The sequence below is a fragment of the Myotis lucifugus genome, unplaced genomic scaffold, assembly GCF_000147115.1.
Source record: "Myotis lucifugus unplaced genomic scaffold, Myoluc2.0 scaffold_68, whole genome shotgun sequence".
NCBI classification, from domain to species: Eukaryota; Metazoa; Chordata; class Mammalia; order Chiroptera; family Vespertilionidae; genus Myotis; species Myotis lucifugus.
Window position 1 is genome coordinate 1,480,704 of NW_005871116.1, and position 13,877 is coordinate 1,494,580.

At 41.4% G+C, this 13,877-nt stretch overlaps 1 protein-coding gene and 1 long non-coding RNA gene across 2 annotated transcripts in view; one reads left to right on the forward strand and one right to left on the reverse strand.

Moving 5' to 3' along the window:
- Positions 1 to 13,877, forward strand: part of SPEF2 (sperm flagellar 2) — a 128,744-nt gene that overhangs the window by 58,268 nt on the left and 56,599 nt on the right. The window contains exons 16-19 of the mRNA XM_006090107.3: positions 3,770 to 4,026; positions 6,160 to 6,268; positions 7,290 to 7,447; positions 10,529 to 10,702. Of these exons, the coding sequence (XP_006090169.1) occupies positions 3,770 to 4,026; positions 6,160 to 6,268; positions 7,290 to 7,447; positions 10,529 to 10,702 (698 nt within the window). The remainder of the gene's footprint in view (positions 1 to 3,769; positions 4,027 to 6,159; positions 6,269 to 7,289; positions 7,448 to 10,528; positions 10,703 to 13,877) is intronic.
- LOC111826328 overlaps positions 1 to 13,877 on the reverse strand; it is a 62,490-nt gene that overhangs the window by 37,834 nt on the left and 10,779 nt on the right. The window contains exon 2 of the long non-coding RNA XR_002829649.1: positions 3,778 to 3,878. This is a non-coding gene — a long non-coding RNA (uncharacterized LOC111826328). The remainder of the gene's footprint in view (positions 1 to 3,777; positions 3,879 to 13,877) is intronic.

Consider the following 13,877-nt stretch of genomic DNA (forward strand, 5'->3'; position numbering starts at 1 on the left):
TACTAATCTATATAAGAAAACACACAGCAAGATCAAGATATATTTTGTGATTTACATGCCTGTATTTCACTTTCTGCTTTATCAACTGCATTTTGTTCACCCAGATGCTAATTCAGGTCAGTTTCTATAACATGTGAGACATTCAAAGAGAAATCAGGTACTACTTAGAAAAGCCAATGGACGACGGATTATGGACGGGAGAGACTCTAACTATGGGTTCACAGGCCAATGTGCTTCCTCTTTTTGTATTTCAGGAGGAGGGTGTGAACTTAGGGATCCAAAGGTTGAGCAGTGATGTGTAAGAAGGTGGTGAGAATGTAGAGGTGCACAGGCAAGAATTAATTATGTGCAGAACACAGAGGTGACATGTGATAGGGGATGAAGAAAAGCCAAAATAGGGTGTAATTCTGTAATCTTCCTCTTTTCTAAGGAAGGAGAATTCTCCATAGGCCTTCTTTGTAATACAGTAAAGGGGCAAATTAAAAGAAGCCATAAAAGCTCAGTTGGTACATATAATAAAGAGATGAGGTTTGGAAGGATGGGGGAAAAAAAAGAATCAAAAAGCTACCATGAAAGAGAGCTGGTGTGGGTGAGGAAATAGAATGGGGTAGCTGTGCTGTGTAAGAAACATGAGACCCGTGAGAGAGGGAGGGAAGGAGGTTTTAGGGAAGTTGTGCTCTGCATCTGGAATGGACTCCGCCTTTAGTGTTTTCTTAAGACCTTATTGAAGGTTTGAGTTGCTTCTCCATTGTGATGTATCTTGGAATGATTGTTCCTGGAATGCAGTACTGAAAGTGGGTCACAGGGATGCTCCCCCTCAGAGCTGGAAGGGATCTCATTCGACTAGTTGTAACATTTCTCAGAACTGGTGCAAAATATGTTTAACCTATGGGACTCCTTGTTCAAAACATTGTGTATGAAAAAAAAAAAAAAAGCAGCTATAGGGTGTCCCAAAATTCACGCAAGATTTGAATTTTGTGTGAGCATTAACAACAACAACAACAAAAATAAAAGCCTAATTTTACTTGGTTTATTGAATCAGATTCTAATATCTGTTGCCCTTTGATTTTAATCTCTTCAATTTGATAAGCATTACCAAGTACCAATTATGGCCCAGGAGCAGGGACAATGAAGACCACGGCTTTGCGTATGTGCCAGCAAAACCGTGGGGACCATTTACCCGATGTGCTATTCCATACATAGCCCTATACTGTATGCTTTATGAATTAATAAAACATTTATAATTTTTAATTATAAACCTGTTTTTTCTCTCAAAATTACTTCTTGCGTGAATTTTGGGACACCCTATATAAAGCAGATCTTAGCTTTGGCTTCAGCGGCGTTCGAGTGTCTGCACATTACCCTCTTCACTGCCCTTTCACCACCATCCCCACTGCTCCTGAGGCGCCTTCAGAGGAATTCTGTCACTTTGACATTCTTTCATCTGGTCCAAACCCACCCGTTTTCCATGAGGAAAGTAAGGCACGTGCCAGTTCCATGAGGCAGTTCGGTTACGTGTCTGGTTAGTAGGGTGGCCAGAGCCAACGCCCAGGTCTTCTCACCCTATATCACCTGATGTCATCACACGACAGCTGATCAAGTGTGACCCTGACCACCTCCTCCCTCTGAAGTAGCTCCTGAGACTGTGGGTGGAGGAGGGATCCCACAGAGCTGGCGAGGGGCTCAAGAAACATCTCCATTGTGGGCCAACAAGCCGATTCTATGTGGTGCTTTACCAAACTCTGGACAAGTTATAAAAGCAAAAATGAGGTATTTTCCTGCTTTTTATAGTCCTAACAGAAAAAGAAACAAGACCATAACTTTTAATCCAAACACCAAAATCTCAATTGTGCACGATTTAGAGGTTTAGAAGAACAAAGTTAAAGTTTATACCCTTTTCACACTGTTTTCCAATTTAAAGAACTAAAATAATTCTTAGATCACCCATTCTCTATAGAGGATACTACACTGAGGGTCGGTACCCAACTTATAATTTAATTGAGATAAATGAGACTCACTTGAATTTTTCTAAGTAGAAATATGATAATTACCAGTTGTGTGGTGAGGTGAATGAAAGATGAGTTCAGATCAGGTGGTCATGACTCCATGCTGGCTTGGGTCGAGTAGGAAGAACTTCCCAGGTTGGCATTGTGAGTATCCATTATGTACTAGGGTCTTAAAATGTATCATTTCAGTTCATTCTCACAACCACCCGGTGAGGTATGCTATCCCACTATGTATAGATGAGGAAATAGTTTCAGTGGAGAAACTGCCTGGGAACACAATCTAGAAAGTGCAAACTAATTCATACTCACACAACAGTGAGGAGATCACTTTGTTTGAAGTAAATAGTACAAAATTGTGAGAGAGAAGATAGGTAAGGAGGTTGTGTCCAGGTAGTTTTAAATACCATGTCATTGCCTCTAGAATAGATTTGGAGGGCAGCAGGTACCCACAGAAGGATTTTAAGCAAGTGAATGATTAGTTAACCCAAATTTACTATCTAATCTAATAATAGACAAAAATGGTAATTGACCGTACCCCTGCTACGCTTCCCATTGGCTAATCAGCAGGATATGCAAATTAACCCAACCAAGATGGCGGCTGGCAGCCATGCAGCTGAAGCAAGCAGGAGGCTTGCTTGCTCCAGTGATGGAGGAAGCCAAGCTTCCTCCCTGCTGCGGCCGGGCTCTGAGCTCCACTCTAAGCAACAAATTTGCAATTATAGAAGCTAAACAAACCCCAGATACCTGCTTTCAGCAGGCCCTGGCCTCGGAGCTGGAGCGGCAACAAAGTTTCAATTATAGAAGGTAAATAAATCCCAGAATGAAAAAAAAAAGAAAAAAGAAAAAAAGGAGAGGCTGGGAGCTTCCGTCGCCGGCTTGGCCAGCCTGAAAACAGCCCTCAGCCCCTCATCCAGACTGGCAGGACACCCCAGTGGGGACCCCCACCCTAAAGGGAGTGCAGGCAGCCTGAAAATAGCCATCAGCCCCTAATCCAGGCTGGCCAGGCACCCCAGTGGGGACCCCCACCCTGAAGGGGGTGTGACCAGCTGAAAACAGTCATCAGCCCCTCACCCAGGCTGGCCAGGCACCCAAGCAGGACCCCCACCCTGATCCGGGACACCCTTCAGGGCAAAGCAGCCGGCCCCCACCCGTGCACCAGGCCTCTATCCTATATAGTAAAAGGGTAATATGCAAACTGACTCCAACAGCAGAAAGACTGGGAATGACTGGTCACTATGACACACACTGACCACCAGGGGGCAGACGCTCAATGCAGGAGCTGTCCTCTGGTGGTCAGTGAGCTCCCACATGGAGGAGCTCTGCTCAGCCACAAGCCAGGCTGATGGCTGCCAATACAGCGGTGGTGGTGGGAGCCTCTCCTGCCTCCTCAGCAGCGCTAAGGATGTCCGACTGCAGCTTAGGTCTGCTCCCCACTGGCAAGTGGACATCCCCCGAGGGCTGCCGGGCTGCCAGAGGGATGTCTGATTGCCAGCTTAGGCCCAATCCCCCGAGGAGCAGGGCTAAGCCAGCAGGTGGTCATCCCCTGAGGGGTCCCAGACTGCGAGAGGGCACAGGCCGGGCTGAGGGACCCCCCACCCCGAGTGCACAAATTTTTGTGCACCGGGACTCTAGTAGATAAATAATATTCATACAGGAGGAGATTGTTATGAAGTTGAAAGAAAGATAAAGGAAAGATTCATTGTATTATTTCTAATGTACTTATGCCTACCGACATGTTCATGGTTTGTCCATTTTCAATTTAGTCAGATACCTGTGGATCAAGGCTGGGTCCTCGATGGATTTCCAATGACACTGAACCAAGCAGAGCTTCTGGAGCAAGCTCTCACAGGTTGCACCAGAAATCTCATGGAACTGGAAGAAAAGAAAGCACGAATGTTCACACTGGCTGTTGATCCTATAACTGCCAAAGATGTGCCTTTTTCCCCAGGTGTATTTGATTTTGTCATATTATTAGACATTTCAGATAATTCCTCACTGGATCGCATGAATGACATCATGGGTAAGTTGGGCACCTTACTTCCTCCTCTTCCTCCTCTTCCTCCTCCTCCTCCTCCTTTAATGACCTCAGTTACAATTTAAATTTCTCTAGGATACTGGGTATCCTAAAATTTAGCTATTTTCTGGCACTACCTAATGGAATTAGTGCAGACTCATTCCCACAAAATTTCACCCGATTACTGATGTCAATCTCAAGTAGTGGATCCCCAGGTTAATAATACTTCTGTCTAAGTTGACTACAGATATGGGGGCTTCCATGACTCCTCCTTGGGTTTGATAAATTGCTATAATGGATCACAGGACTCAGGGAAACACTTTACTTATGATTACTGGTTCATTATAATGGATGTTATAAAGGATGTAGATGAATGGCCAGATAAAGGGGTGCATAGATCAAGGTCTGGAAGTGTCCCTGTGCATCTTGGAGTGCACCCTCCTCCCAGAATGTGGATGCATTCATCAACCCAGAAGCTCTTGGGGTCTCTTCTTCAGAGTTTTTTTTCTAAGATGTCTACTGATATTAGTATATTAGTATAAGCCAAAACACAGAAATTAAAGTTATTAGATGAGGTAGAGAAGTTGAAGTGTTCAACCATGCAACTCTGGTTTGCTAAAAAATAAAGCAAAGCCAGGATAATGCTGCTAATTTGGTGGAAAAGGATGTTTAGGGAATGACTGATGTCAAAGAAGTTCATCAGTGACATGGGAGTACTGGACAGATCATCAGAGTATAAATCGTTAAGATTGCAGAGATGGAGCCATTCAAGGTGACCACAAAATCCTAGTTGTGGCCATGGTAGTGAGCGCTGGAGGTAGAGAGGAGTAGGGTTGGGGAGAGAGCAATGCTCATCCATGTGCTGAAGGCCTTGACATACACAAGAAAGTGACCCTGAGATGGTGCATGGCAGCATCTCCTGAGAAAAGCTCCCACAATTTCCTTCCATCACCCATTACTGATGTCAGTCATCTTTGAGTTTTATCAATAACCAGAGCATTATTCTGTATTCTAAATCCAGTTCCTCTTTTTCTGCCATGAATGTAGATAGAAAAAAATTGATTGCTATATCCTGTGAGGGTCTTTCATTTTCTTGAACACCGTTAATTCACTCTCCAATGTTCTTTTGTATTGCCTGAGTAATTCTATTTTTTTTAAAATCTAGTACAAGGCTTTCCCCTCCCCTCTTCATGATTTTCTATTTATTCTAAATTTATGAGTGTTATGGGCTTTATACTATTAATTCTGAATAGGGATCAATCAGAGCTGTTGAGATTGTTTTTGTTATTATTTTTGGTCTCTTGTGGTCTCTTCCTTTATATTTATTCTACCCTAGGGAAAGATCATAGAGTCTATGAAGAAAGATAAATTACTTTATTAGTAATATAATACTGACAAATAACTTGTATGCATATTTGAGTTTATGTCTACCCTGTTATTTCATTCTTAAATTTTACATCCTGATGATGGTTTTCTAATCATTTGCTAGTCTGTTATTCACGATGACCCATCATTTTTCATTGTCATCTCTTCATAGTTAATCCTGAGACCCTCTCCATTGAAACCACAACTCCTCTTTATTGTTGTATTTTATGTTTTCTCCAATTTCCAAGGGAAATTTAAATTCTGATCCCAAAACTACACTCTTTCAACATCTTATTAAGCATTTTAAGTCATTTTGGACCAAAGGTGGGGCCATATCTATTTGACTTTCTTGCATCAGTACATTTTGTTATGTCCACAATGACAGGAGCCAGGCCAAGAGACATTGTGAGAGTTTAAGAAATGTTATTGCATTCTCTCACAGCGGGCTGAGACCAGTGTCAGTGTCAGCCCCAAGAGGGGGGTTAGATCCTCTTATTTAGGGTAAAACTATGCAATAGAGGGTCAGGATGTGGGTGCATGAGTTGTCCAAGGGAGTCAAGGGAGGAGAATGCACAGGTCCAACAGGCAGAGGGTGTACTTCTTATCTTGCCCCTGCTGGCCCTAAGCTATGGGAAAAGGCTTTTAACATCTATTTCAGAAAACATGTCCAAGCAGGAGAGAGTAAGGGCAGGTCACCCTAATACATTTTAACAGCGTGTCAGCAACTTTGACTCGTTTTGCAAATTATCTAATTAGGTAATTTTCATGTCACAGCTAAAGCATTTTCAACGGAGACTTCTCAGGAAGATGTCTATCAGTATGTAGCTGCTAGAACACCAGATACGGGTGGTGACCAGAATTTAAGAGACCAAATACAGCATCGGTTAGTATAAAACTCAGTGTCCTTGCTTCTTGTCCTTTGAACAGACTGACAACACGTCCCTTTGGGATCATCAGATCCAGGGAAAAGATGTATCTCCTAGCATTCAGTCTTTTACAGGTAGAGCAAAACTAAGTAGCTTTGATGTTGTGTGCTAGTTTGCTGACATAGAGCACCAGTCACCATAACCTGGGAGGGAAGAATTAAATCAGGTAGCACCTCCCTCTGTGGTTACAGGAACTTACAAGTTCATTATATGGAATCCTAATCCAGCCCCTACTCAGCAAATGCTGATGAAAACCATAAAATCTCAGAGCTGGGCAGCAGACTACAGAGTGTAGTTCTAAAACTACTTTTGGTTTGCTAAAATGAAGTTAAGCTTTTTTTTTTTTTAAAAAAAGAAACTATTCTTTTGGTTGCATGCAATTTGTTCATTGGAAAAGAAAATTTAAACAATTTTATGAAACCTTGAGGAGTCTAAAAATACATAGTGAGCCAGGGACAAGTAATTTGAGTGACATTAATTAAACCTACTGCCTCTCAGGGAACACAGGAAAGTTTCAAGAATCATTCCAAGAATATATTTGAGTAAAGCAAGTAAGTCAGAACCAGCTCCACTTACTCAACGATCTCTTCAATTTCTATCTCGTAAGAAAAGAGTAGATGACGTAGGCAGCTCAGGCTGCAGCTGCCCTCAAAAGTGTACTCAGCTCTTCCCCTGTGAGTGCAGACCATGTATCCTTAGAGAACTGAACTGCCACTAAAAGGTTCCTGAAATGATTCTATTTTAAACCTCCTTTTGCTCTTTCATACACCTCAAAAATATGGCTTTTTGGTATTAAATAATTTCTTCTTTAAAGTGAATATTCTTCCATTACCTGCAGAGTTCTTAAAGTTGGTCTTTCAGATTTAACTAGATTGGCAATGTGTGTTTTTTCATTATGGATGTGAGATAAATCATGCATAATGTTACTTGAATATTTCAATCAGTATGTGATGTTTATATAATATTTTGATATTGTAGAATTATAGGTTTCTTGGACAACTGGCCTTTATTGGAGCAATGGTTTACAGAACCGGAAAATATTCTGATAAAAATCAATGCTGAAGTAGATACAGAGTCTTTATGCCAAAAAGTGAAAGAAATGGTTATGAATGAAATGGTTAAAAAAGAGAATAAAGGTAACTATATTTTTTTATAATTTTGAGCTCATATAATCAAAATGTATGGTTTTAATGAATTTAGGAGGGAATGAGAGTGTGATCACAAAGTCCTATTTTGTATTTGGATTATGCCATCTACAAATGTCTTATACCTCTGATTTTAATTTTCTGCCACAGATGTTTCTAAATAAAATATTTTTTCCTCTTTGTTTTAATTTAATTAAAATAGGTCATCTAGCTGAAAGCATTGTTTTCATATGAAAAACAATAATAGTAGAGTTCTGTCAACCTGATATAGAGAAGGGTAAAGATATCACTCTGTCAACCTGAGCCTTATAAGGAAACAGTGCGTGAATCCTCCTTTTGGGAGGGGAACAGTGAATTTACTGATTAGCAACTGTTGACTTATATGCCTGCTTCTGGGATACATATTACCCAAGTCAAACCATCCTGACCTCGGATACATATTACCCAAGTCAAACCATCCTGACCTCCTTTGTCTTTCATCTAACCAATAATAATTGTCCCATGGTACTATTGGAACTTATTATTGAAAGGAATGAGGAGTCATCCACTGTCAATGCCAGACTTCAAGTGGAATCCTACCCTTGAGAAATGATTTGCAAAATGTTTCCCTTTTATCAGTTACCCCTAATTAAACTGGCAACTGCAGTTTCTTGGATTAATTAAAAAATTGTCCAAGTTAGTATCACAAGGATTCTAAAACTGCCAGCCGCCCCCCGCCATTAGACTTGCGACCGACATACCATCATGTGTCAGTTGCCTGACACTGAAGTAGCACCCGGGTATCAGGCACAACCACCTTGGGGGCTAGGACCTCCCACTTAGAAAGACAAGCTCCTGGAACACCCACGTAAAGCTTTCAGACAAAATAAAAACCAGATCCATCGATTATTTAAGCGGCTTAGCATGTTATTGGAAGGTCAGGTATGAGGCCGAGAGGAGGAACATACCTCACACAGCCATCTCAGAGTCTGGGCTGGGAGGCAAAACCAGACTGATTCTAAGCTGTAGCCTCGAACATCTGCAGGTTAGAAGCAATTTGTTTCTCTCAGCTATCCGTCTCACTTCAACATTTTTCTAAAGATTTTACGTTCTAATCGCCGATTTCATTAGCAGACTGTACTGCCACTTGTCTAAGATCTACAGTCCAATCAGTTATTTTAACAAATATTTTATCATTAGCATACTAAACATTTACTTAGTACTCTGTTAAAAAATAAAAGGGTATGGTGCTTTTATATATATTCTGATGCCCACAAAAATGTGACCATAATATGTAGTTAAATAGGAAAAGGCAGGTTATATAGTAAGTAATCTCATTTTTGTTTTAAAAGTGTGTCTATGTTTTAAATATGCACGGAAAAGAGTCCAGCAGCCTATGCAGTACTTGATGGTCAGGAAAGGAGAAAGGCAAGGAACCTGAGCGGGCCATTTCCCTTTCTACTTACTTGTCTAAATTGTTTGATTTTTTTTAAAAAATAGTAATCATATTACTTTATAATCAGAGAAAAAGTTAATTCAGATCTCCTAGAATGAAACCTCCTTGTTTGCTGAACTGCAGAGAATAATCTAAGGCCAAGGAAGGATGTCCAAAGAGAAACAGAGAAACAGCCATACGAGAGTGTAGGGACTCATTGCCGGGGGTGCAGGCCGTAAAGCTGTGGCCATTTCCAGCATGAAGGTCCGGGAGGGCAAGGACAGTGTGCTAGAAGGGGTGAACTTGAATCATGAAAGCCAAAGGGCCTTCACAATAACAGGAGCCTGGGAAAACACAAGCCAGCCACGCTCTGCCACTCAAGGCTCTGGGCTGATTGTCCCCTCTGCCGGGCCACTCTTCCCTCCCTTACCCACAGGCCTGGCTCCCTGACTCTATTCAAGTCTTTGCTCAAACCCCACCTTCTCAATGGGCCTGCCCTGCTCAGCACTCTATTTAAAACTTCATTGCCTGCCCCACAGCACTTCGAATCCCCAGTACTCTGTTCTATTTATCTTCTTAGCACTTATCACCTTCCAACCTCTCATACAAATTAACTTATTCACTGGCACTGCTCAGTGGTTGAGCGCCAACCTATGAACCAGGAGGTCACGGTTCGATTCCCAGTCAGGGCACATGCCTGGGTTGTGGGCTCAGTCCCCAGTGTGGGGCGTGCAGGAGGCAGCCAATCAGTGATTCTCATCATTGATGTTTCTCTCTCTCTCTCCCTTCCTCTCTGAAATCATTAAAAATATATTTTAAAAAAAATTAACTTATTTATCACATGGATGGTTTGCCTCTCACCACTAGAATGCAAGCTTCACGGGGCAGTGATGTTTCTCTCTCGTTTTATTGTTGTATCTTCAGCAACCAGCTCTGTGCCTGGTGTTGTTTGTAGTGTAGTTAGTAGTGTAGTACTAGCAGTAATAGTAGTAGCGGCAGCAGCAGTAGGAATAGTAGCAGGTGGTGGGCAGTGGTAGTCTTACCTTATTGTTACAGCCCTTCCTTTCTTTCAAGGCACAATTCAGGTTTAGTGAATGGTTGTTACATGAATGAATGAATGAACTGCTAAAACTCAATGGCGTACTATGTGCTATTCTAAGCGCTTTACATCTATTCACTCATAGACATTGGTGCTGACATCTCCTTCCCCTTCCTTTTCCACCCCACCCCCACCTCCTCCATCACATTGCTCTTCACCTTCTCTTTACACTTTTTTAAATCTTGTTTTTTCCATTGGAAATTTTGAAATAATCCTTTTTTCCTATTCCACCACATTAGCTATGTTTAGATTGTTGCTTTTACATTCGGCACCCCCTCAACAAGCCACACACACACACACACACACACAATCCCCATTCCATTCCCATCCCAGCCTCACCACCACCATCATCAGAGGGAAATGGCATTTCTTACCAAGCAGCGAGGCTGAAAATCTTAAGAACTGGATAGTTTAAGGGAGAGCCCGAAAACATAAACGTAGCCTTAAATCAGTACAGTACGGACAGTTGATATCCATTTAGGTGGTTAATAGTAGGTCAAGTGAAATAGTAGGTGTTTGAGATTCCTAATCAAAGTTCATTCTTCTCGTCCTTTTGAAGTTAAAAGGAAACTAGAAGAAAAGGAAGCTGCGAAAAAGGAAGAAGCTCTCCTGGCTGAGTCTCCACCTTTGCCGCCGCCGCCGCCGCCTCCCCCGCCTCCTGAACCAGAAAAGGAGAAGGAAACGCACCCTCCGCATGAGCACCCGAAAACTGGCAAAGGAAAAGCACCACCAGGTGATTGACGGGACCATCTGCCATCCTGTCCGCCAGTCTCGTTTTCACTTAGAAGAGAATGGCAAATGGTAGTCCCGGTCCACTAGTCTAGAGTCAGACTTTGAGCAACTGTAATCATATGGATACAAGCCATACGCTCAGATGGAAGTGGAAGAGCCTTAGTAGCTAAGAGCCTGGTTGTCACAAAGCCCAGGCACTTCACTGCGTCGGGGGCGGGGACCATGAAGTCCTCACACCCAGATCTACCGATTAGAATAAGTCCACAGATGGGAAGAGAAAAGGCACAGAGTATAATCAGGAATTTAGAGCAGATCAGGAGGACAGACGTCTGTGTGCTGAACTGTAGTTTGACGTACGGTGAGAACATCTTATGACCATGAGAATTAGCATACGCAGGTATCCACAGAATAAGGGAACAAATCAACAGTACTCATTAGAGACTAGGATTTGTATGTAACTTAATCTTCAGTGCAGTGTGATTATAAAAGGATAGAAGTATATGGTGTAATATATAATATATGTGGATAAAGAGTTTGTGTAGAAAATATTTCGTAGCTTCCGTGTTTTCTAGATTCTTAACCACTAAGGACTGTTAAGTTACGTGTTAGACAATGAAAATAATGACAAATGTAAAGTGCTCAATTGTTGAAATGCATGATGTTGGTAGAATATCATCATAAATTTGGGCTGTATACATGAACAAATGTGGCCGTAGTTTCTGGTTTCAGCTTTATGAGTGGCAGGTGGTACAGTTACCCAAGTCTATCTGAGTATATCTAAAAAGATTTTAAATTATTTTAAAATATATTTTTATTGACTTCAGAGAGGAAGGGAAAGGAAGAAAGAGATAGAAACATCAATGATGAGAGAGACTCATCAATCGGCTGCCTCCTGCACACCTCCTACTGGGGATTGAGCCCACAACCTGGCATGTGCCCTGACTGGGAATAGAACCGTGACCTCCTGTTCATAGGTCAATTCTCAACCATTGAGCCACGCCTGCTGAGCTCCCTGGGTATATTCTTGATAGTGTATCATGATTGTATTTCCAACCCCATCATCTTCATGCTTCATGGAAATTTGAAATGGACCTGAATATTTTTAAATTAAATTTATTTATATTAAATAAATTCAAAGACTTGGCAACATGCTATGGTCTATTAAAGACCATTATATTCCAACAAAATGGGGCTTAACTAAAGGCAAAATATACAAACTCTAAAAGAAGTTTGTTTGTTTTTTTATCACATGAACAATAAAACATAAATCTGTGCCCTACCTGGTTTGACTCAGTGGATAGAGCATCGGTCTGGAAACCAAAGGGTCCCAGGTTCAGTTCTGCTCAAGGGCACGTACCTTGGTTGCAGGCTCCTCCCTGGCCCAGGCCCTGGTCAGATGCGTGCAGGAGGGAGCCAATGGATGTGTTTCTCTCACATCGATATTTCTCTCTGTCTTTCCCTCTCTCTTCTACTCTCCCTAAAAGTCAATGAAAAAATATCCTCAGGTGAGGATTAACAATAACCAAAACAAAAGAAATGCACAAAGCTGTGAGTTTAATATACACCCTTCCCCACTATCTCACTGGGAATTAAAAAAAACACAAAAACAATTCATAGATTGGAGGAAAAATGGAAATCTTTAAAATGTCTGATAGAACTGGGAAGATAGTCTCCACAGCAGCTCAAGTGAGACAGGCCTTCAACCTGTGGCTCAGCTCTCCCTCCCCCCAGCCTCAGCCTGCTCACAGGTGGGAGTGTCCATGTACCTGAGCCAGGCCCTCAAACCAATCTCTGGTGTTTCTGGTCATGACACAGTTCAGTCTGAGTTTCTGAAGTTTCCTTGTGAATTTAAAATTGTTCTTGAATACTGTGCACTGGAGATATAATAAAGCTATTGTTGCTTCAAAGAGTGGTTGTATCTGCTGTCTCTTTTTTCCACCAAGGACAGGGCTGGTGCCTGATCTTTAAAAATGTACAGAAGGGCCAAAACCGGTTTGGCTCAGTGGATAGAGCGTTGGCCTGGGGACTGAAAGGTCCCAGGTTCGATTCCAGTCAAGGGCATGTACCTTGGTTGCGGGCACATCCCCAGTAGGAGATGTGCAGGAGGCAGCTGATCGATGTTTCTCTCTCATCGATGTTTCTAATTCTCTATCTCTCTCCCTTCCTCCCTGTAAGAAATCAATAAAATAAAAAAAAAAATGTATAGAAGGATTCATCTCCGGAGGCCTAGTTACTGCCTTCCAACTGTAATCTCTGTTGCAAGGAGATCGCGGTGCTTTGGGGCATTGGTGGGGCAATAGAACAGGCCTCGCTGCCCTTAATGCTCAGGGAAGCTTGGATAAGCAATTTTAGGAGGAAAATTTCCAGCAGGTTTTTTTTTTAAATATAAAAATTTATAATTTTTTCAAAAGAGAAGATTTCAGAACTAAAAGTCTGAGGCCTCTGAACATGCCCAACTCAAACACCCAATTAGAATCACCTTTAGGTGTTGAGATGCAAAGAAGAAGAAATACTAAAAAAAAAAAAAATCAGGGTGGAAATGGGGTCAAGAGTGAGGCATAGGCATAGAATAGTGAGTACTAAGTGATTTGTGTCTGCATTTTATATATCTGCTGCAAATGCACTTGGGATTAAGCTTGAAAACTTGTAGTTATGGTTTAGTAAAGAGTTTAGTATCAAATCTACTACCAAAAGTCAGAATTCCATTTAAAACTAAAATTCTCAATGTGATAAAATCACCCATGCTGCGCGTTAAGAATATTTGTTGAGATTTCAGAATATATTTTAAAACAAATAAGAAAACAACAAAAAAGTGGACAAAGTGCATGCTGTCCCAGCAGAAATTAGACTTGCCCACAATACTTTATAAGTTGTGTTTAGGTACCTCTATTTTTACCTTCTTTTCTCTGTTGCTTGAGCTTAAGTTTAGAGCAAGTTAAACAGTTGATTACCCAGAATAATGTTATTAAAGGAACTAGAAGCATACGTACACTTTTATCATCATCATCATCATTATTTTATTAAGCTTATTTCTTTAAAAAGAAATGAATTCAAATGTTTGAATTTCTTATTTATTTATTTATGAGTTTGGAGGTCAGCTATTTAGACGTATCAAATCCTTTTATAGAAGTTAACAAAGATTCAAGGTACTCCTTCTCTATGTCTTACACTGGTCT